This window comes from Rhincodon typus, unplaced genomic scaffold (genome assembly GCF_021869965.1).
Source record: "Rhincodon typus isolate 14 unplaced genomic scaffold, sRhiTyp1.1 hic_rhity00001605, whole genome shotgun sequence".
Classification (NCBI taxonomy): Eukaryota; Metazoa; Chordata; class Chondrichthyes; order Orectolobiformes; family Rhincodontidae; genus Rhincodon; species Rhincodon typus.
In genome coordinates this window covers 1453-25000 of record NW_025967243.1, presented here as the reverse complement: position 1 = coordinate 25000, position 23548 = coordinate 1453, and the positions used below count along the sequence as shown (strand labels likewise).

At 43.3% G+C, this 23548-nt stretch overlaps 1 protein-coding gene across 1 annotated transcript; it reads left to right on the top strand.

Annotated features, from left to right (window-relative positions):
- Positions 1-568: 568 nt before the first annotated feature.
- On the top strand, positions 569-22943 carry LOC125481289 (small subunit processome component 20 homolog; the record flags this gene model as incomplete). The annotated part of the gene is made up of 12 exons (XM_048592647.1): positions 569-694; positions 4649-4815; positions 6706-6914; positions 11352-11495; positions 12010-12089; positions 12766-12992; positions 15355-15499; positions 16609-16696; positions 17613-17756; positions 21661-21714; positions 21820-21972; positions 22788-22943. Coding segments are annotated over 12 exons (1693 nt in total), but the record flags the coding sequence as incomplete, so codon positions are not given.
- Positions 22944-23548: the final 605 nt, after the last annotated feature.

The window sequence follows — 23548 nt, the reverse complement described above, 5'->3', positions numbered from 1 at the left end:
GCACAAGATTCAGAGGTTTAAACAACTGAGAATGTCAGTAGGGAATTCTACTATGTCTAAAATTGCTTCTCCAGATGTTAAGAGAACTTGAGAAGTAGGGTTCGTGGTTCCCCCAAGCTCTCCTATGTACCTGAACAATTATTCAAATGAGTTCAGTGAAGTGAAAACGTTTTTGAATTGACATAGCTGGAAAAATTAGCACCTTAAGTATTAGTGAAAAGCAAGAAATTTTGTCAAAGCTTTTTATCTTGCGCTCATGAGGACAATTGCAGGAATGCCAAGTTTTATCCGATCACACTTTATTCTCCAGGTGAAAAGGATACTGATTGGTTGACAGGTCTACTCTCATTGGCCAAATATTCAGATGAGCACCTCGTCTAAGCCAGGTTTCCTGGACCTGACAACAGAATAATATTTAATCTGCTTGCTGCAATGTGGATGATTTTGACTGTGCATTTTGCATAAAGTTTGTAATCCAATTTCTGAAATCAATGGAGAAACACCTCTTGTGTTTTCATTGGCGTTTGCGCATCTGCAAAAAAAACTGAATCTTAGTTTCTTGTTGCAGGGAAAATCTCCAGCGACTGCTGGAGGACAAGAGTTTCAAAGAAGAAGTCATTCACTTCAGTATTGCAGAGGAAATAACCATTGTGTCAGCTGCACACAGACCTGAGCTCATCCCAATTATCATGAGGTAGGAGTAGCAGGGCTTGCAATTTCTGTAAATTAACACAAACTGTACTGCACAGAATAAGTGTCAGGCGTAAAACTGGCTGAAGGAGAGGGAGGGAAATGGATGTTGTGGGCTGTCGGAGGTTGCCAAGCTTGACCTCTCTAAGCCAAGTTAACTGGGCTGGGGTTCAGACCACTGGACTACGAGTGGGGAAACAGATTCCTGAGCGTTCCCATTCCTATAGGGAACTTGTTGACAGCCTGCTCAACTGTGTGGCTTAACATTTCTCTGTGCGTATGCTGGGTACTCGTTCAGCCAAGCTAGTCCATGCTGCAGTTGGTGCTCTGTGTAAATGCCATCCCATCCCATCAACATATCTTCTGTTCCTTCCTTCCTCCCCCATGTGTTTATCCATCTTCTCCTTTAAATGGATCTGTTCTATTCATCGTAACTAATTGTTGTGCTAGCAAGCTCCACATTCTAACCAATTATTCTTTCGAATGCACTATTGGCTTTTTCAGTAACTGTCTAATATTTATGATCTGTAGTCTTAGACTCCATACCGTCACCTCTTCACAAATGGAAACGTGGAAACATCTGTACCTTATTTGAAACTCTTCATAATTTTAATAACCTCTGTTAGGTTACCCCTCAGCCATTTCCAATGGCTTTTAAAAAATTGTCTTTGTTATTTAATTCTTATTTGAGATTATACTTTTCGCTGGTTTAATGCCTCTGTCAGTACCTGCAATGGACACCTGTTCTTCTACAGTGAGGTTAACATTTAGTTTAATATTTTAGTTTTATACACAGTGATAGCTTTCATAGTGACATTGGTTTTCATTCATTTGTGGGACATAGGCATCACTGGACGGCCCAGCATTTATTGCCTGTCCCGAGTTGCCCTTGAGGATATGGTGATGAGCTGCCTTCTTGAACCGCTACAGTCAATGTTCTGTAGGTAGACCTACCGTGCATTTGTTGGGAGTGGGATTTCCAAGGTTTTGACCCAGCGACAGCGAAGGAATAGCAATATATTTCCAAGTCAGGATGGTGAGTGGTTTGGAGCGGAACTTGCAAGTGGTGGTGTTCCCATGTATCTGCTGCACTTGTCCTTCTAGATGGAATTGGTCTTGGATTTGGAAGCTGCTGTCTAAGGATCTTTGGTGAATTTCTGCAGTGCAACCTATAAATAGTGCACACTCCTTCTGCTGAGCATTGTTGGTAGAGGGAGTGGATGTGGTGCCAATCAAGCGAGCTGCTTTGTCCTGAATGGTATCAAGCTTCTGGAGTGTTAGAGCTGCACCCATCCAGGCAAGTGGGGAATGTTCCATCACACTACTGACTTGTGCCTTGCAGGTGGTGGACAGGTTTTTGGGGAGTGGAGGTGAGTTCTTGCTGCAGTGTTCCTAACCTCTGACCTGCTCTAGTCGTCATTGTATTATATGGCAAGACCAGCTGAGTTTCTGGTCAGTGATAATCCCCAGGAAAATGGTAGTGGGGGGTTTCAATGATGGTAATATCATTTAATGTCAAGGGGCAATGGTTGGATAGTCTCTTACTGGAGATGGTCATAGCCTGCCCGAATGTTACTTGCCACTTGTTAACCCAAGCCTGGATATTGTCCAAATCTTGTTGCATTTGGACATAGACTGCTTCAGTATATGAGGAGTCATGAATGGAGCTGAGCATTGAGCAATCATTGGTGAATATCTCGACTGATGGAGCAGCTGAAAATAGTTGGCCTGGGGCACTACCCTGATGAAGTCCTGCAGAGATGTCATGGAGCTGAGATGACTGATCTCCGACGACCACAACCATCATCCTTTGTGCTAGATGTACCTCCAACCACTTCATCCAAGGAGTTCACAAGGTTGTAGAGTAAAAACAGGGGTTTAGATTTAATTCCATAGCTCCTCCAGAGTTAAATGGCCTTGTTCTGTTCTGTCTTATTTTATGATTCAAGATTATTATGTAGGACAAACGCTCGAAGCTTGTGTTGCATTGTCTAAGTTTAATAATCTTTGTCCCTGTAACTTTAATTGGGAGATCTAAATTCTTATTTCTCAACATATTTAAGTATCCTTGATTTCCATGTTTTTGACTCACTGTTTGCAGTGTATCACTTAATTCACCCAGTCTTTACTAAATAGTGACCATAAATTTAGTGCCGTATTCATTTTGGACTTCAAAAGTTGAGAATCCATTTCCAGTGCCAGAGACCTACCAGCGAAGAACGATGAAGTTGATCCTGAACATCAGGGTGTCTGGGACTCAATGTGTAATGCGTTAACTTTGCATAGATGTCAGGTTGTTTGTCACATGCTTGTGTATACATGCAGAAACAAGCATATACACATACATACACGCATACAGTGTTCAGTAACTGGAATCAGAACTTGCACTTAGCTTGCAAAGTAGTTAAAATGTTTTGGTAATGCTTCCATTGAGTAGCCAGACAAAAAATGGCAATCGAGCCTAAGGACTGAACGTTAGGACAAATGACTAAAGCTTGGTCAAAGAGTTTGTTTTAAGACGTGTCCTCAAAGAGGTAGAGAGATTTAGGGAGGGAATTCCAGAACTTAAGCACAGGCAGCTGAATGCTGATTGTCAACAGTACAGTGATTAAAATCTGAACGTGCAAGAGGCCAGACTGAATAGTGCAGAGATCTCTGATGGGAGTAGGGGAGGGCTGGCAGAGATGTGAAAGATGGGGAAGGGGATGGTGTCATGAAATGATATGAGAATAAGGATGAGAATTTTAAAATTGGCTCCTGTTCTACCAACATCTCAATGTAAAAAGACAGCCTTCATTTATGTACTGCTTTTCGGACCACCAAGCAACTCATATTGCTTTACTGCCAACTAATTAATTTTTGAAGTACAGTCATGGCTGTAATCACAGAAATGTAGTAACCAGTTTACGCACAAGAAGCTCCCACAAACAACCATGTGATAATGGCTTGATAATTTATATTGTTGACTAATTAAATATTGGTAGGACAATCTCTCTACTTGAGAATAGTACCATGAAATCCTTTAGATCTGTCTATGAGACTTTGATTTGGTGTCTTATCCAAGTAAATGGCATCTCTGACAGTGCAGCATTCCCTCAGTACTACACCAGAGTAATATTTCCATAGTCCTACCAGACCATTGGCCTGCTTTCTCATTGGAGAGAGACAACTGATGGTGGTTTAACCTGAGGGTCACCACATTTCAGGCTTGGAGAGAGGGCGAGAAAGACAATCTTCATAGTAACCTCTCCCAGTGTGGGAGGTGGGCCCACACTATTGGTGTCCCTCTGCATTGCAAACCAGCTGACCAGGCAACTGAAGTATGTTAATGAGCACACTGGGTGAGGGGGCAGTGTCATAGAATCATATAGCATGGAAACAGACTCTTCAGCCCAACGCGTCCATGCCGGCCAGGTTTCCCAAACTAGACTAGTCCCATTTGCCTGTGTTTGTCCCATACCCCTCTTAAACCTTTTCCAGCCATGTACCTGTCCAAGTGGCTTTTAAATGTTGTAACTGCACCTGCATCCACCACTTCCTGTGCTTATAAGGGACTTAGTGCAAGTTAGGATTTGGGCAGCAGATGTTTGGATGAGTGTGGCTTTACAAAAGAAAGGTTGTGGGAGGATGATCTGGGAACTTTGGAACCACCTGGTTTATTTGCAACAAAAGATAAACGTTTCAGATGTAGATGAGTGGAGACTGGGAACAGAACTGGATAGTTATCACTGAGCAGGAAGTTGGTGACTTTGTTAGTGTAGCAGAGACACAGATTTTTCAGGAGGTTTGGATATTGTCATCTTGTGGGGTCTGTATGGTACTCTCAGGTGAATGAACTGATTAGTGTTGAGCTTTCGATTAGTTGCTATTTCCTGATTAAAAGCTGTTGCTGTCTTCAAAACTCCAAAAGTAAGTTTAAATTCTTCTTTTTAAAATTCCCGCTCTCTTTGTTTTAAAGGATTCTTTATGGACGCATGAGGAGCAAAACAGGGAGCAAAACCCAAGGCCGAGCAGCAGCAGGGACCCGCATGGTCATCGTTTTAAATTTCCTGGCCGGCTCATTACCTCAGGAGATACACCTCTTTCTGGATCTTCTCCTTGAGCCAGTAAAGCGTTTAACTCAGGGTAAGCATTGGAGGGGATTCTGCATCTCTTATTTTTTCTGCTGTTCCCTTTCCTTGTCTCTGTACTTGCTTAGGGACAGCTGTCATCGCATAACTTTCTCCAGCTCTGACGGAGCATCTTTAGCCTGAAAGGTTACCAGTCTCTCTCTCTCGTCGCAGTGTGACCTGCTGAATGCTTCCAGCATCTTCAGTTTGTATTAGTGAGTTCCAGCAGCCTCAGTACTTTCCTTTAGTCATGTGGCTCCCCTTGTCAAGTATACAAGGAAATCTTCTGTTTTCATTCCTGTCGTGAAAAAGGAATGTAGTGTACTTGTGTTTTAAGTTAATTATTTCAATCATGGGTTTTGCATAACAGATTTAATGTTCCCAATTAAAAACCGTAAAGGTTGATATATGTCATCATCTTGTCTTTTGTTTTCTCTTTCCCATGTATCAAACTCGTGATAATGTAAGGTAATTACACTGATCATTATCAAGTGATCTGCTGTAAAGTTCGTACTGTTATTAGCTGTGGACTGAAGCTTTAAAGGTAACATTCCATCGGACAAATAGCTAGTGGCAACTTATCTCTACTGATGACAATCCTACTTCCCCCTTCTCCCCATCAATCCCAAACCAATCCCACTGTCCTGCTCTTAACCCAAAACCATATATCAAACTATTCTGAGTACCTCTTTTTCTCTCTCTCTCTCTCTCTCTCTCTCTGTCTCTCTCTTTTCAAGTGTTTGCCACATCTTTGTGCAAGGCACCGAACATCTCTGATTTATTGGTTAAAAGCTACTGCTTAAAGCAACTGGTGAGGGAAAATTGCTTCAAACTTTTGTTTTTTTTTTAAACTGCAGAGGAAAGGACACCACCTCCCTTTGCAGTGGTCCAAAGACTTCTGGCAGCTTCATTCTCAATCACAAACCATTTAGCTTTCTGGGAACCAATCACATGGTTGTTGTCAGGCAGAAAGCCTTTGTCATTGAGAATGTCACTTCACAGACCAATAGCTACTTATTGCTGGACGAATCCCACTTTTGTCAGCGGTTAGAGTAAGTGCTCATAACCTGTGTTTTTAAAACGGTCTTTTTCCCCATTTCAGTCCACAATGAAAATGAAAAGGTACGGTCTTTACACAATCACAAACTGGTGCACTACCCTCTCCCATTAGCCCTGTGTCAATCTGGTTCTAAACTCGCTGTCCTGCTCTCCCTCCACTTTTTGTTTGAAATTTGATGTTGGGTTGTGGGTGCCACACAGACGGCGGTATTTCTTCACTTTTTCCCTTCCACATGGTGTGGAACTGGAGCAAACAAAGCCAGACGGGGCAAAGGTACCAGGCTCCCTTTCCTGTCTGATGTAGGTGAGCCAAGAAGGTTTTGAATGGACCTGAAAGCCTTTGTCATTAAATCTGGCTCCAGCAACAAAGTGCCAATTTGATTAAATTTAGTTGCCCTGATGGAATTGGAACTCATGACCTTTAGATTTCAAGTTGAATGTTCTTAATATTGAATATGAGCGATATGAAAGTAGCATTAAAGCTATAACTTGCCTTAGGCTTGTGTTGTGTAGTGCACTCTCCCTGGACGGTTTAATTTGTAAAGTGTAACTGCAGGCTCAAAGAGCTTTATCATTGTCGTAGGTTCTGCTGTGTTTGCAAAATAGGACAATCTAAAAATGTGAAAATAAAAGCAAGATGCTGGAAATCTCAAATTAGGAGAAAATGCTGGAAAATCTCAGGCAGGTCTTTGGAGACAAACCTGATAGATGTTTCAGGTTGATTACAAGTTGTTCTTATTTTCTTAAAAACACTGTTGCGTGACCCCAGGAGAAAATGTGATGTGGTATCTTGAGTCTGGAGTTAGTTTTGTCTGCATGAGTAAGCATTTTATCTTTCTTGTTTCAGGATCCTGTCTGTCTGCAGTGTTACAGTCAGTAAAGACTTTGGATTTGTCAAAGGTTTTACCTCTAGGACGTCAGCATGGTCTGCTGAATGGCGTTGATGTGGTGATGAAAAAACTGGGCCATCTAATCCAAGACTATCTGCCGAAACTGCTCCAGATCACCTTGTGCACATGTGCGTCAGTGTCTCATATTCTTCAACAAAGAGACCAGGTAGGCACATGGAATGCAGTGTTCAGGTCTCGGCCATGACTGAGAGGTGAATGCACATGCACTCTTAGACTGAGTCAGAAGCTGGTGGCTTCATGCCACTGTACATCACAGATGGAGTGCTGCACTGTCAGATGGTACTAATTCTCTGATGAGACATTAAACACGTCTACAACCTCTGCACGATATTCAAAAAGAAAAGGGAAGGTTTCCCTTGTCTTTGGGATAATATTTATCATTCAACCAAAATCACAGCTGTTGTTGTTATTTTAACAGGCAGTTAATTGTCACCTTACTGTTTGTAGGATCTTGCTGTGTATAATTTGCCATGTTTCCTACATTACAACAGTGACCACACTATATTTCATTGGCTGTTAAGCACTCTCGGATGTCCTGAAGCTGGGGAAGGTGATAAAGGAAATTTCCTTTGCAGTGTCACCAAATATTGAGACAAATGTCTCCAAAAAAGATTAGTTTCCCTTTGAAATAATCCCTCCCTCACATTCTGCTAATTGCCACATTGGCTTATTTAGCCACAGTAGACTGATGAGATTGAAATTTCTTCTGGTGTATTTAGTGCTTTCAGATTTGTGTCATGATGTTCTTGTCTAATTTGAATCAGGTACTCAGTGAACATAGACAGCACAGTGTGGAGCTGGAGTAACACAGCAGGTCAGGCAGCATCAGAGGAGAAGGAAAGTTGATGCACCCCTGCTCTCTATTTATTTCCCAGTTCCCTTTCCCTTCCCCATTTCTGAAGCAGGGTTCCGACCTGAAATGTCAACTTCCCTTCTCTGATGCTGCTGACCTGCCGTGTTCCTCCAGCTCCACACTGTGTTGTCTCTGACTCCAGCAGTTCTGCAGTTCTTGCTATATCTGGCTGAACATGGCCTCTGGTCCCTTGGCATGAAACTGAAGCTCAGGATTAGCATCGCAGGTGTATGCAACAGCCAACAACTAGGCAAATGCTGAGAAGGAGGACCTTTGTGAGGATTATGGAGTTGGGGGGTGGGGGGAGTGGTTGAGGGAATAAATTGATAGCCGGAATAGGTAACTTGAAGTCTGTCCCATTTAGTACGGTGATCATACCACACAACATGATGGAGCGTATTCTCAATGTGAAGGTGGGATTTTGTCTCCACAAGAGCTGTACAGTTGTCACTCTTAGTGATATTGTCGTGGACAGATGCATCTGCAGCTGGTAGATTGGTGAGGATGAGGTCAAGTATGTTTTTCCCTCTTCTTGGTTCCGTCGCCACCTGCCACAGACCCAGTCTAGCAGCTACGTCCTTTAGGACCCAACCAGCTCGATCAGTAGTACTACTGCCGAGCCACTCTTGGTGGTGGAAATTGAAATCCCCCAGCCAGAGCACATTTTGTGTCCTTGCTGCCTTCAGTACTTCCTCCAAGTGCTGTTCAACATTGAGGGAGTACTGATTCATCAACTGGGAGAGGACGGTGCATGGTAACCAGCAGGAGGTTTCCTTGCCTGTCTTTAACCTGAAGCCACGAGACTTCGTGGGGTCCGGAGTCAATGTGGAGGACTCGCAGGGCAACTCTCTCCCGACTGTATACCACTGTGCCACCACCTCTGCTGGGTATCTCCTGCCAGTAGAACAGGGCATATCCAGGGATGAAGGTGGAGGTGTGTGGGACATTGTCTTGTTGAAACATTCAAGATTGTCGGCTTTTTTTTTTCTTAATTCATTTATTTATAGGGTACGGGTATTGCTGCCTGGATCGACATTTATTGCCTGTCCCTAATTGCCCTTAAGGTGGTGCCGAGTTGCCACCTTGAACTGCTACAGTCCCTGTGCAGTAGTTAGACGCACAATGTCCTGAGGGAGGGAATTCCAGGATTTTGACCCAACAATGATGAAGGAACGGAGACATATTTCCAAGTCAGGATGGTGAGGAAGTAAATTGTCATTGGCAGGGCAGATGTTGAAAAGATGTCTCCACTAGTTGGGGAATCTTGAACTAGAGGACATAGTTACAGAGTCAGGGGGCACCGAGATGTGAAGGAATTTCTTCTCCCAAAGGGTTGTGAATGTCTGAAATTCTCAATCTGGAGAGGTGTAGAAGTTAGATCACTGAAAGCATTTAAAGGTGAGGCGGATAGATCTTTGTAATATCAAGAAGTTGAGAGTTTTGAGGAGCTGTTCCAAAAGAGGAGTTAAAACCTGGGCCAGCTCTTGTTGAATGGTAGGACAGGCTTGAGGGGCCTCCTGTCATTCATATTTCTCATGGTCTTGTCTTCCAGAATCTGATGCAGGTTTTGTTGTTCTCTCGTCTGAATCCATTCCCACTGGCTGACTGTTTTGGAGACAGCCAGAGTGACAGCGGTCACTACCTGAGTAGTCCATGGCTTTTCAAAGTAGAGGGCGAATGCCCTAAATGGGGTTACCAGCTCTGACTCGGCAGGGGCTGTCGAGCTCCTGCCTCCCTGTCTGCCATTTTCTACGCTGTCACAGATCCTGTCACATACCCACCCAGCCAGCCCCTGCTCTCTCAGTTCTCACTGAGGGGTCATGACAGTTTTCAAGCTTGGAAATGGGAGCTCAATGGAAAAATAGTTTGGGAAGCGCTGAACTATTTAGCCAGTTGCTAAGCAGCATAAAGAAGAGCAGGTGCAAGCATCTGATAAGGAAGATGATGTCTAAAATGTTACGCTACATGCCAATTGTCGAAACCATAAGACGTAGGAGCAGATGTAGGCCATTCAGCCCATCTAGTCCAGTCTGCCATTCGTAGAGATCCTGTCCAATCTGATAATTGTCAACTTTCCTACCTTCTCCCTATAGACCTTGATTCCTGTTTGCTCTAATTCTTTGCATGAGACCCACAGTGAAAATTACTTTGAAAAGTCCTGCATTTGTAGCAAAGTAGAATTCCAGGAATCCTGCATTTCTGACCTGTCCCCTGTCTTTAACAGAATGAATATTTTGACAGGGGGTTGGAGGGGATTTGATGAACATCTTCCAGCTTACTCAATTGAGTTTAAATTTCACCAGCTGCCATGGTAGGATTTGAACCAGCATTCCCAAAACATTGACTTGGATCTCTGGATTACTGTCCCTATTATGCCCAAACCAACATCACTAAAAATGGATGATCTGGTCATTCTCACATTTGTGGGAGCTTGCTATGCACAAATTGGCCACTACGCCTCCTATATTAGAACAGCAACTACACTTAAAAGTACTTTATTGGTTATTAAGGGCTTTGGGACATCCTGGGATGTGCAAGGTAAATACTGTTTTCTCCCCTGATTTTTTTTGTTGGAATTGACACAGTTCACATCTCTTAAAAACAATAAGGTGTAGAGCTGGATGAACACAGCAGGCCAAGCAGCATCAGAGGAGCAGGAAGGCTGACGTTTCAGGCCTAGACCCTTCTTCAGAGGTTTGTTGGCTTGGAGCCTTGAGGGCAGAAATTGAAGGTGCCCAGGGCAGTACTGAGAAAGTGCTGCATTGTCAAAACAGTACCTCGTCTGACTTTGCAGCCAGGGAAAAATCACATGGCACCATTTTTCTGAAGAAAGGTCTAGCCCGAGACGTCAGCCTTCCTGCTCCTCTGATGTGCTTGGCCTGCTGTGTTCATCCAGCTCCACACCTTGTTATCTCATTCTCCAGCATCTGCAGTTCCTACTATCTCTTAAAAACAATAATTGGCTTATGTTACACTGTCTCAAGTGATGCAAAAGCTTCCATAAGGTTAGTACATTCTGCCCCTTGTTTAACAGTCTGCCTTTGCCTTTGTCTGTATTTCTATGTTCCAGCTTTTCAAAGCTTTTTTATTGGATGCCCTTCTGTTCACACTGAACGCTGTTGTTCCTCCTGCTCGGCGCCCTCGTCCCTTTCATAAATTTACCTAGATTTGATTGACCTGACAATTTCCTGTGGCAGGATAGGAGCGTTGGTCTGCTGTGGCTCAGAGGGTAGTGTCCTTGCCTCTGACCCAGAGGTTTGTTGGCTCGGAGCCTTGAGGGCAGAAATTGAAGGTGCCCAGGGCAGTACTGAGAAAGTGCTGCATTGTCAAAACAGGACCTCATCTGACTTTGCAGCCAGGGAAAAATCACATGGCACCATTTTGAAGAAGATCCCTGGAGGTACTCAGGTATCCTGGCCAATACTTATCCCCTCAATCAGCATCGCAAAACAGGTTCCCTGACATTATCATGCAGCTGTTAGTGGAAGCTCACTGTGTAGAAGTTGGCTACCACATTTCCTAATATCAACCATGATGATGCTTTAAAGGTACTTTAAAACACTTAGAGCATTGTGAAAGGCAGTACATAAATGCAAGTCCTTCTCTCATTTTCCTTTGGCATCTCTTCAGGAACAAAAGATTTGTTTGTGATGCGGAATATTGCTCAGAACTAGCAAGTGTTACAGTTAAGAATTTACATTGTTTTTGTTTGCCCTGTCTTGTTTTCAGATTCAACCATGGTGCATAAACCAGCTGAAATATTTGAGACGTCTGGGAATAAATCAGATTGCTGCTTTCTTTTCCGACTTTGAGTCTTACGCTTTCACAGCAGATGAGATTGATGCATTGTTTCATGGTGTAGTGTGGCCACAGGTAACGGTCTCTCCCTTACTGTTTGTTTTTATCCTACCCGGTCACATCAGTGACTTGCCACTGTGACCCTGAAAGGGCATTGGAGTTTTGTTTGGTATTTTACAAAGAGATAGGTCACCTTTTGACTGTCCAATTGTTTTTGCCTTTATTCCGTCACAGGATGTGTGTGTTGCTGGCAAGGCTGGCATTTGTTGCCCATCCTAAGTACCTTTGAACAGGTTGGCTCTCTCAGCCATTTCAGAGAGCAATTACATGGGTCTGAAGTCACATATAGGCCAGACCAGGTAGTGATGGCAGATTTCCTTCCCTAAAGGACATTAGTGAACCAGATGGGTTTCTATGTCAATCAGTACTAGCTTTATAATCCAAATTGAACTTCAGTTCCACCGTGCTGTGTCCCCATAGCATTAGTCTGGGCCTCTGGATTAATAGTTGAGTGACATTACCACCATACCACCTCCACAGCTGTCCTGGTGGAGTGTCTGTTTTTACCTTGACCTTGTTCTGTTTGCAGATCGGGAGACTTGCCTCTGAAGGGCAGTACGCGCCGACCCCCCTCCTGAAACTGATTCATATCTGGAGCAAGAATTCCAGGTGAGGAAAACTTCAAAAGTTTTCTGAACTTTTTTCATTGGGCTCCTCTGCATCCGTAAGCAAACTTTAAGAGTTTTGATGTGATAGTAAAATGTCTCAACATTTGCCAGGGATTAATGTGGTTCAAGTTACTTGCTGGTTATTTGACAGTGTTGTGTGATTGCTCTTCATCATGGGGTATTCCTGCTTGTTGCTAAAACAAAACAAATCCCGAACTTGTGGAAACTGCTAACTCCCATTGTTAATGGAATGTCTGATTTTAAAATCAGCTTATCTGGAGTTTATTTTGGGGCATTGGTCCTGATTAGCAGCTAATGACCTATCTTCAGTGGAGGCCTCTCCTGCTTAGTAACTAACTAATGACTATAATTGTTGGTAACTAACTGTCACTTCAAAGCCTGCCCTCAGAGAATAGGAATTCGTACAGGAACAGTGAAATTCAAAGTAGCATTAGGTCATTTGGGTCTTCGAACCTGCTGTACAATTCAACAAGATCATGACTGAGCTGGTTGTGGCTTTGACTCTACTGACCTGTCTGTGCATCTGTTCTCAGATTCCTACTGCTTTGAAAGTTATATTAAATTTTAGTGCAAGTGAGGTGGCAGCTCCTCCTGCTGGTGTGCTGGCTGCACTGCGCTGTGTAGTTTTACAGTCTTGCTGTTTGCATATTTTCCAGGTACTTCCCCCTCCTTGCAAAACAGCTTCCCGATCACCCAGAGTTGGATATTCTGAGCAACGTCTTTGCCTTGCTGTCGTCTAAGAGCATCGCAGAACCTTCGGCGACAGTTGTCATGGATATTGTTGACAGCCTGCTGAGCACGCCTGACTTCTCACCAACAGCGCAAGCAAGCATCCTGACTGTCAATGACACAACCTTTCCAGAACCTTCCAGCACTGCAGGAGGTACTGCAGCTCCCATTGTTGTGTTGTCCCAATGGGAGAGGTTTGCATTACTGGGTTAATCAGCCAGAAAGCGAGGGTTCAAGTTCTACCATTTGAGTTTGATTTAAAAATTTGAAGAAAGCTCTAGAAATTGAAATCTGGTTTCAGTAAATGTGGCTGTGAAATTATCATATTGTCATGTAACGCAAACCAGTTCACCAATGTCCTTTATTGGAAAGGAAGCTTCCCATCCAGTTCCACACCAATATGGTCGATTCTGAAATGCTGTCTGAATTAGGCCACTCTGTGATATCAGACACACCATCAAAGGCTCGTGAAGCTTCACCCAACACCCCCATCACTTAAATTTGGATGTTGTTAACCCTTAAATCCCTTACTCCCATCTTCGGAAATGATTCAAAAATGATAAACCTTACTGCCAAGAGTGGTAGTGCTTTATCTGGTATAAGGAGCATGTGAACAGCCAAAATCTGAACAATAATAACATCACTGTACCCTGAGTAGGCATGCGATCTCCAGGCTACTACACCCTGGCCATGCCCCAGGTATTGCTGTGTGTGTCAGTGTGATGGACAGACAAGGGACCCTCTTCCAGGATCCATGTGCAGGCTGGGTCCAAACCTCCTCTGGCCAAGGGGACGGAATTAAATCCTTTGTCTTTCCAGGGAATTGCTTATACTTCCTTTACACAGAATCATTGCCAATGGAGGCTGATTTAACCTAACGCCTACATTGCCTTTACTTGACTGACCCAATTGCAAAGGATATAAGTTACTGATCTGTCCATCAGACCCAGGTTGACCTCTCCGGATTTCCCACACTTGGCCACCATCGGCTGGTAAACATTTTGGTGCTGATAGCTAGCCAAAGCAAGTGGCCCCAGCAGCCTGTTTGGTCATCTTGGCTGTGCCTATATCTGGATCTCTTAAGATCCTATTCAGGTGGTGGTAATCTTTTAGCTCTCAAACAGCAAGGTGCTGGTTTACAAACCTGGTTGGATTTCTACTGAAGTTTTCCTTCAGTCATAGAGTCATACAGCATGAAATCCCTTCGGTCCAACCAGTCCATGCTGACCGTGATCCCAGTTGTTTGGTTCCTCTGGGCCAACAAACACTTGACCAGACTGAGACCAAATCAAGTTTCCCGTCGTGTCGCCTCTGAGTAAGCTTTTACCCAGAGCATAGTGCAAGTAGGATTTAGAAAATTATAGCTCAGGGTAAGCATCATCGTATGAAACCACTAATTTACAGTCGATTGATTGTAATGCTTAAGTTAGCTTTTTGTTAATGCTTTGTAAAGGCCGTTTCCTCTTGTGAGAGAATCAACAATTAAGAGTCAATGTTTAAAAGCAGATGGTCACCCATTTAAGACAAAAGATGAGAATTTTTTTTTATCTTGTGGAGGGTCATGAATTCCCTTCCTCAAAAGATAGTGAAAAAAGAATCTCTTAATATTTTCAAGGCAGAGGTGAATAGGTTCTCAATAAATAAGGAAGTAAAAAGTTATCGGGTGACGGGAATTTGAATTAATTAAGATCAACCCTGATCTAATCGAGTTTCAGAACAAGTTCGAGAGGTCAAGTGACCTATTCCTGCTTCTAATTTGTATATTTATATGTATGTTTGTAATTAGCAAGAAAATCTAATGTGGGCACTTTCTAGAATTCCATTGAAATTGACATCACCTGGTTGTGTTTAAATGTTTCATTGAATTCCATTCAGCAGTGTTCATACTGCAAGAAACAGGAACTATTATTAGGGCCTGGCAGCTCTTGGAGTCTGTTCCATTGTGAGTCAGATCACAGGTGATCTCCCTAAAGTCCGCATTCTCACCCGATCCCTAGCAAGGACAGGGTAAGAAGCCTGCCTCCAGCTCTCTGATCGGAACCCAGGGTTGCAGTCTCTCCAGACATGTTTCCCCCCTGTAATCAATCCAACTCTGCTCTGTTGTGTGTCTAATAACTGGGAGTTGGGGCAGGAGATGGCTAAGAGGTCTTGCTGTTTGTACAAAGACACTAAAGATAAAGGAGCAAGTTCCGAGAGAGAACATGGCGTTGTCATGAAGCCTCCCTTTCTGTAGTGCCCATCACAACCTGAGGACATGCCGCAGTATTTAGATGAAACAAAATATTTCTGAAGAGTGATCGCTGTTGTAATATTGGGAAACGCAGCAGCAGATCTGTGCACAGCATGATCCCACAAGCAACACAGAGGTGGCTGAACTTTGGACGAATCCCTACTCCCACCCGATCGTCACCTGTGACTTTTATTTGCTGATGAAGACTGCTTGATAATCGGGTGTCCCACTGTCTCCCTTCATGTTAGACCTATTTGCTAAAGCATCCTCCCATTATTTGTCATAGAATCTGCGAGCATGGGGATATGTCTTATTCTGCCTCATATTTCTACTATCCTGCAACATCTCAACAAAGCAGTTGGAAACGTGGAACGAATGAAGAAGAAGAAATTCCAAACACAAGTCAGTAAAGATTTGAGCATCCTTTCAAGGTACAGTTTTCTATCTCATTTATCCTTTTGTATATTACAAAATATTACCCTTTCGTTTCCTAAAAAAACATCATTCCTGGGGAGAGTCATGGACCTGACCAGTGTTTGTTGCTCGTCATTTAGTTGCCTTTGAGAAAATGATGGTGAACTGCCTTCCTGAACTGCTGCAGTCTGTTTGGTATTAGTAGATCCACAATGCTGTGAGAGTGAAAGTTCCCAAACCTAATGACACTGAAGGAACGGTGATATATTTCCAAGTCAGGATGATGTATGACTTGGTGGGGAACTTGCTGCTGGTGGTGTTTCCATGTACCTGCTACCTACTCCTTCTCAGTGGTAAAGATAGCAGATTCAGAAGGTGTGGTCAAAACAATGTTGGTGAATTTTTGCAGCGCATCTTGTAGATGGGCTGTTCCCCTCTTCAGTCACAGGCTGAAGGCTACTTGTCCTCCTCAGACGTCAGCAAACTTCACACAGATCAGGAATCAAATTGAGGAGCTCTTCTAGCCATGAGACTCTCGCTGAAGACAAGCTCCTGTCTCCACCCCAGGGCGAGGACAGTGTGTCTATGCACTTCTTCCACATGCGCATTGCTGCTTTTGTCTATCTCCAACTTTATTTCATTGCGTTTAAGGTACTGATTGATTTCAGATGTACCGGAGAATTAACCCCAATATTGTGCTATGATGCCCCTAAAGCAATTCTTCGGTAGTTTTCCTAAATTATTTTAATAAATGGTTTGTGTATTCCATTTTATGGAATTACTTCCAGCATGTTGTGTTGAATTCAGAAATCTTCGATAAAAACGGCAAGGGTATTGAAACATCTGTGGAAAGAGAGAGTTTTGAGTTGATTATGATTCTGTTTTGAAAGATCTCATTTCACAGATGCTATGTTCACTTTGTTTTTCTCTTCACAGATGCCGTTGGACCTGCACTTTTCTGTTTTTATTTCACATTGCCAGCATCTGCAGCATTTTGCTTTTATTTCCGAAATCTTAGACTTCTTTTAAGCTTGTGCAAGAACTGAATTTGTATTAACCTTGATAAATATACAACTTCATGAAGTTAATTTTTCCACATCATTTCTATCTGTTAATTGCTTTCCAGAATAAGTCGGTTTGTACAGGATAAGGAACAGAGCAGTGTTCTGATCAATCTCCTGATGCCCTATCTATTTAAGCCAAACACATCTCAGGTAAAAGATTTTTTAACAATGCATTTCTCTATCAGGATATATATATATACGTGCATGTGCAGGCATCTGGCATTTTGGAATGTTAATGTAGGGATCACTGGGGAATAAGGGTGCAGCATTTTTGATGTGGTGGACTGTCAAAACCTAACTAGGAAGGGAGGTGAAGACAACTGGGCACACTATGAGAGTGAGCAAGAGTCGCCTTTCTGTTCAGGATCTTTAATGACTGTGTAAGAGCAAGATTGAGGGTTAGGAGGAGTTTGAGCACTTCCAAGAGACTTGGGACAAGTCCCTTTATTCTTTTATATTTTGGCTACATGTCAGTACGGTCAGGCAATACAGCTTCAGTGTGATTGGCAAATGAGCTGGAGGAAAGAGGAGTACTGAAAAAATAAATTGGGCAGTAAGTTATGATGATCGGGAATGCACTTCCTAAGAAGGCAGTGGAAGAAGATTCAACAATGACTTTCAAAAGGGAGTTTGATAAATACTCTAAGGTAAGATTTCCAACAGCAGTTGGTAAAAGCAGGGCAGTGATAGCTCTTTCAATGGGCTGAGCGGCCTCTGACGGTGTTTGATTCTCTGAATTGGTGGAGAGAATTGTAACTAATTTGGAACGGATGGGATTTCTGTAACCAGTTATTCATAAATAGGGCCGATCTCCTGGACAACTAAATAATGTTAGCTGTTAAGCTTCTGTACTGCTGCATTGGCAAGTAATTGGTTCTGATTTCTTACTCTGGACCAGCAACTGGTGGTAAAGTTTTACATTGTGATTTCTGGCTGAGAACCATCAGCAGCTCAGAGTGATTGATCAGGGGTATGGGATACGGTGAAATGTGAGTTGTTGTATGTCGTAAACTTTATCGTGGAGATGAAAGCTATGGAGTCTCATCATTTTCTGCAATTCCTGAAGGATACGGAGATTGACATCCTGGAAACCATTCAGAACCTCCTGCAGCACTGCCCTGAGCCTGCCATTTTCATCAAGCCACTGGCTGCCCTTTTCTCTGTCATTCAGAATCGGCTCTCCCGGCAGACTCTCTGCTCTGTCTTCCAGGTACTGTTACACAGCAACTAATTTACTTAAAGTATGTGGAAAATTGTGCTTGTTTTCAAAGTTATTTTTCCATTCCTTTAGAAAAGTTGATTTTGTGTTGCTTTACTTTCCTAACTTTGTCTATATTCTGAACTGCCTAGATACCAGTTGTGTCTCAGTGGGTAGTGCCTTCCTTGAGCCCAAAGACTCTGGGTTTGAGTACCATTCTCGAGACTTGAGCAAAACTCTCCTCATGCAGTGCTGAGAGAGGGCTGCACAATTAGAAAAAATGTCTCTTTTCAAATGAGGTGTTAAAGTGAGACCCAGCCTGTCCACTTGGGCGCATGTAGAAGACCCCATGGTCACTATTCTGAAGAAAAGTAGGTAGATGTTCCTAGTGTGTTGGCCAATAATTATTAGGGGGATGCGATGGCCTAGTGGTATTATCGCTGGACTGTTAATCCAGAGACCCAGATAATGTTCTGGGGACCCTGGTTCGAATCCTGCCATGGCAGATGGTGGAATTTGAATTCAATAAATGTCTGGAATTAACAGTCTAATGATGACCGTGAATCCATTGTCAATTGTCGGAAAAACCCACCTGGTTCACTCATGCCCTTTAGGGAAGGAAACTGTCATCCTTACCTGGTCATTGTAATTACTGGGCTCCCCCCTCATTCCATTGATTCCTTCACTCACGTCAAGTATTCACCCTTCATTTGGATCCCTTCCCCTGACCTCTTACCTTCACTCAATCTCTTTATTGAAAACTGGTGATGTGACTTCAGCCATCTCAAATTTTATGCTCCTCTCACTTACTATAACCTGTCCCCTTCTGAAATTGCCGCCCTTTGCTCTCTTAGATCCAACCCTAACTTTGTTATCAAACCGGCTGACAAAGATGCTGCTGTTGTAGTCTGGCACACTGATCTTTTCCTTGCGGAAGTTCAAAACCAACTCTCTGATACTTCTTCCTACCACCCCCTGGACCATGACCCCACATTCCAAACATCAAGCCATTGTCGCCATCTGCATTCAAAGGATCATTGTCCGCCATTGCAGACAACTCCAGCAGAACGCTGCCACCAACCACATGGTTCCCTCACTCCCCCTGTCTGTATTTTGCAGGGATTGTTCCCTCTGGACACCCTAATTCATTCTACAACCACCAGCACCACCTCCCGCTCTCCACAGCACCTTCCCGTGTAACCGCAGAAGGTGCCACACCCGGCTGTTCACCACTTCCCATGCTCGCCATCCATGGGCCTAAACAGCCTTTCCAGGTAAAGCAGCATCCCACCTGTACCTCCTCCAGTCTTGTGTATTGTATTGGCTGCACTCAATGTGGCCTACTCTACATGGGAGAAACCAAACACAGACAGGGTGACCGCTTTGCGGAACACCTCCGCAAGCAAGACCCTGACCTTCCCATAGCCGGTCATTTCTACACAGCATCCTGCTCGCACACCCGCAAACCTGTCCTTGGCATGCTGCAGTGTTCCAGTGAATCACAGCGCGCACTGGAGGAACAACATCTCATCTTCATACAAGGCACTTTACAGCCTTCTGGACTCAATATTGAGTTAATACCTTCAAATTATGAACCGTTTCTTCCCTTTTGTTTAGCCTGTGATCACGTCCTCCCCTCCCGTTATCCCAGTTACTGTCCTTTCGGGTCTGGCAGGAGACACCGTTGTTCAGCCGTTCTCCCATTCCGATCACTTAATCTGAACTTTCAACATCTCTTCTCCATCAGCACGCTACACCCACTACCCCCACAACACCACCCCCCCCACCACAATTATAGCACAAATGCTGTCCCCTCCACACTTCAGTTCTGTTGAAGAGTCATCTAGACTCGAAACATTAGCTTGCTCTCTCGCCATGGATGCTATGTGATCCGCTGCGATCTCCAGCATTTGTTGTGATCAGTACTGAGGATGATTTTGTCAGGCAGCATTGTGTATTGCATTCTCTGTCGTCCTCCCCTGCCCAGTCAGAGTAAACAATGCTGATTCCAATCAAGGTAATAACATTAACAAGGGGAGGAAATCCATGGGCAGAGCTCTGAGCCAATGTTGGGTCTAGCCTGTGCAGCTGCTTTCAACTTGTCAATCCTATTTGATCGCTCAGTGATAACAGTTCACCCACTTGTGAAACTGTGGTCATGTAATTTGGACTAATGCAAAAATTGACATGGATTATCTTGGATGTTGTTATGATAAGTAATCAAGAGCGAACAGGTTAAAGAGTCACTACTCAATCTGCGAAGCAGAAAACAACTGCAGATGCTGGAAATCTGAAGCAAAAACAGAATTATCTGGAGAAATTCAGCAGGTCTGACAGCATCTGTCCTGGACCCGAGCCATAGACTCTGCTTTCTCTCCATGGATGCTCTCGAACCACTCATTCCCTGCTTGGTGTGTTATTTATTTCTGGAAGGAGGAATATAAAAGTTTGAAACTGAGACCCTGATATTATTGAGACCAGACAATTGCCAGCTTCCCTTTGCAATGGAGTCCCACAGCAGTTGTTGTCTGCAGAGTCCCGGGAGCTGCGATGTTGCAGTCTGTGTTTCTGATCTGACTCGGGAGTGTGATAGGTGAGTGCCAGGTTTCCAGCTCTGCTTTGTTCAGGCTCACTAACTGTGAAGGGAAACTACTTGACTTTGGTGTTGATGTTGCTTGTTCGCAGAACCACAGAAATGTTACAGTGCAGAAGGATGCCATTTGGCCCAAAGTGTCTGCACTGCCTCTTCAAAGGGAGCATCATTAACTCAGGCTAAGCTCCTGCTTTTTTTCTGTAACCTTGTACATTATTTCTGTTCAAAACATCGTCCACTCTTTCCTTTCTCTGACAAGTAGTTGCAAGTCAGGATAGTGTGTGGCTTGTAGGGGGGCATGCAGGTGGTGTCCCCATGCATCGCTGCCTGTTTCCTCATAGAACAAAATTCCCATAATCTGTCTCCTAAAAGGATGACCCCTCATTTTAATTCTGCTCATCCACAAGAGGAAACATCCATTCCACATTCACCTTGTCAAGACCATTCAGGATTGTATAAACTTCAATCAAAACACCCCTTGCTCTTCTAAACTCCAGAGAAAACAAGCTCAGCCTGTCCAGACTTTCCTCTTAGTCCAGGCATCAATCTAGTAATCCTCTGAACTGCCTCTTGGCATGTGCATTGTAGATGGTGGACAGGCTTTGGGGAGTCACGAGGTGAGTTACTTGTTCCAAGATTCTTAGCCTCTGGCCTGCACTTGTAGCCTCTGTATTTATATAACTGGTCCTGATGGATTTAATATCTTAAGTTCCAAGATGAAAGAGAGTTTAACATAGATTTGCCACGTTTGTTCATTGCAGATGTTTGAGAGGTGTTTACAGTGTTGTTCCTGCAGTTTTTCATTGGTATTTCTAATCTTCTTTTGTTAAGTCTTGTTTTTAGTGAGAGTGTTCTATTTCGGGGAGAGAAAATGCAGTATCGGCTTCAGGCCTGAGGATTTTTGACCTGCTTATCTGCAGGATTAGACCCAGGAATAATGTGGGGGGGGCACTTCCTCATTTAATAAGGGGTTTGGAAATCTGAGGGACGCCACACCCCTCTTCCCCACCACGTCTCAAAAAAAATGCTGTCGAGGTTGGAGATAAAAATGGACAATTTCAAGCCTAAGATTGATATATATTCGCTGAGTGAGGGTTTTAAGGGTTAAGGGATTGAGAGGGATCAAGGACGCAGACGGGCTATGATATAATTAAATGGCAGAATGACCTTAAAAGGCTGAATGGCCTATTCCTGTTCCACGACATTTCAGATTATACTGAACCTCATTTTGCAATGAGAAACTGCCTTATTAAATGAAAAGTTATTAACTCTATTGTATTTTGTTTTATTTGTTTATTTGCCATTTCTTTATGTTAAACAAAGACCTTGGCCGATCTGGACAGCACACTAGCATACATTACCGAAACTGTCACTAAGGTAAGGTGAGGTTTACCCCAGACTTTTTTTCACCAGATGGCAGAAAGCTTACTTTTCTTTTTTCACACTTCCTAGTTCTGACCTAGTTACTTTTCCTTCTGTCAGTTAAATGCCTTTGATCGACAACATCTTGATGACATTGATTTTGATGAGCGCCTGTCTGCGTTCCAACTTGCGACCAACTCTATCCGAGAGATGGGAAAATTGGATATGGAGTATCTGACCGCAGTCATGCACAACTGCTTCCATTCCATTCAGGTTTGTATACAGCCTCCCAATATACCTTCACTTACATGCAATAAGAAGCTGGAACTTCTTAAATCCAGTGGGTAGATTTATGCAATGAATTTCTCTGCAATATGGAAAATACAAAAAGAACTCAGTGGCATTAAAGTTCTCACTTTCCACGGTGTTGCCTGCCTCTGTCTGTGTAATCTCCTTCACCCCCATTACCCTCTGAGATATCTGTGCTCCTCTAACTCTAGTCTCTTATGCCTCTCAGATTTATCAATGTGCCATTAATGACCGTGCCTTCAGCCTGCCTGGAACTACGGAATTTGCTCCTTGCACCTTTCCCTCTTTAAACCCTGCCTTTCCGACCAAACCTTTGGTCATCTATCTAATAATTCCTTACGTAACTTGGTGTCAAATTATGTTTGATTTATGTTCCAGTGACATTTTCTATTTGCTGTAGTCATGAACAGTATAAGTTACAGTTCTTTCAGCAATCAAGTCACTGTTAAAATCCTTCCAACATTCACAAAACCACCAGACGTTTGAGAGTTTTAATTTTAGAAATGACCTTTTTCTTTGTTTTAACCAGCTAGTGAAGAGCAGGGGAATCTGATTGACCTGATCAGCAGACGGAGCTGAGATTTAACAGTTGGCTGTACTTATCAATAACATTGAGCTGTTGTGTTTGCAGTCAAACTCTCCTCCATTCAAATCATTGAAGCCAGGAACATCAGCAACACCCCCACCCCCAGTTAGCCTTATTCCTATATTGGTCAGACTGTACCACCTGGTCTACAACAATGTGGATGACCACTATTTGCCTCTAATTTTTCTTCCAGTTGGGTGAGATGACTCTTAATGACAGCGCGACACTTTGCTTGACTGCAGTTATCCAACAAGTGGTTTCTGTTGATTGCTCAGAGGAGGAATACAAGGAGGTCGTCAACCGCACTTTACTGGAGACCTTACGGAATTGTCTCAAATCGAAGACCGAGGTAAAAAGACGATGAAGGGATAAACCTAACAGGAGCTTTATGGCCGCAGCATTGGATGTGCTCCATTATTCACATTAGTCATGCCCTGGCCCTTATTCCAGCTTGCCAGAGGAAACAGATGATGAATAGATTAAAACAAAAGCAGAAAATGCTGGATATACTCAGCTCTGGCCGCATCTCTAAGTAGTGAAGTTGAATTAATGGTTCCTATTGATGGTCTTTCATCAGAACTTGCTTCCTCATGGAAGTTCACAGACCTGAACAGTGTTCACTCTTGTTTTCTGTCTCTGCAGATGCTGCCTGACCAGCTGAATATTTCTAGTATTCTTGTTTTTCTTTTTAATTTCTGGCATCTGTAATGTGTTGCTTTGGTGTTGCTGAATAACATGATGTGTTATCCAATGTTTGGCCACACTGACAGAGTTGTCGTTGACACTGACAGTGTTTGATGGTGATGTGTTAATGTATATTAGTCACCTGCAGATTGCCTTTAATTCTTAAACTGCTGGTAAATACAGTTTAATTTCTGTGTCTTGGAGTTCAGAAAACTAATATCACAATAACAAATGATGACTATCTAAAAACTCTAGCAGTGATGTTGGTAT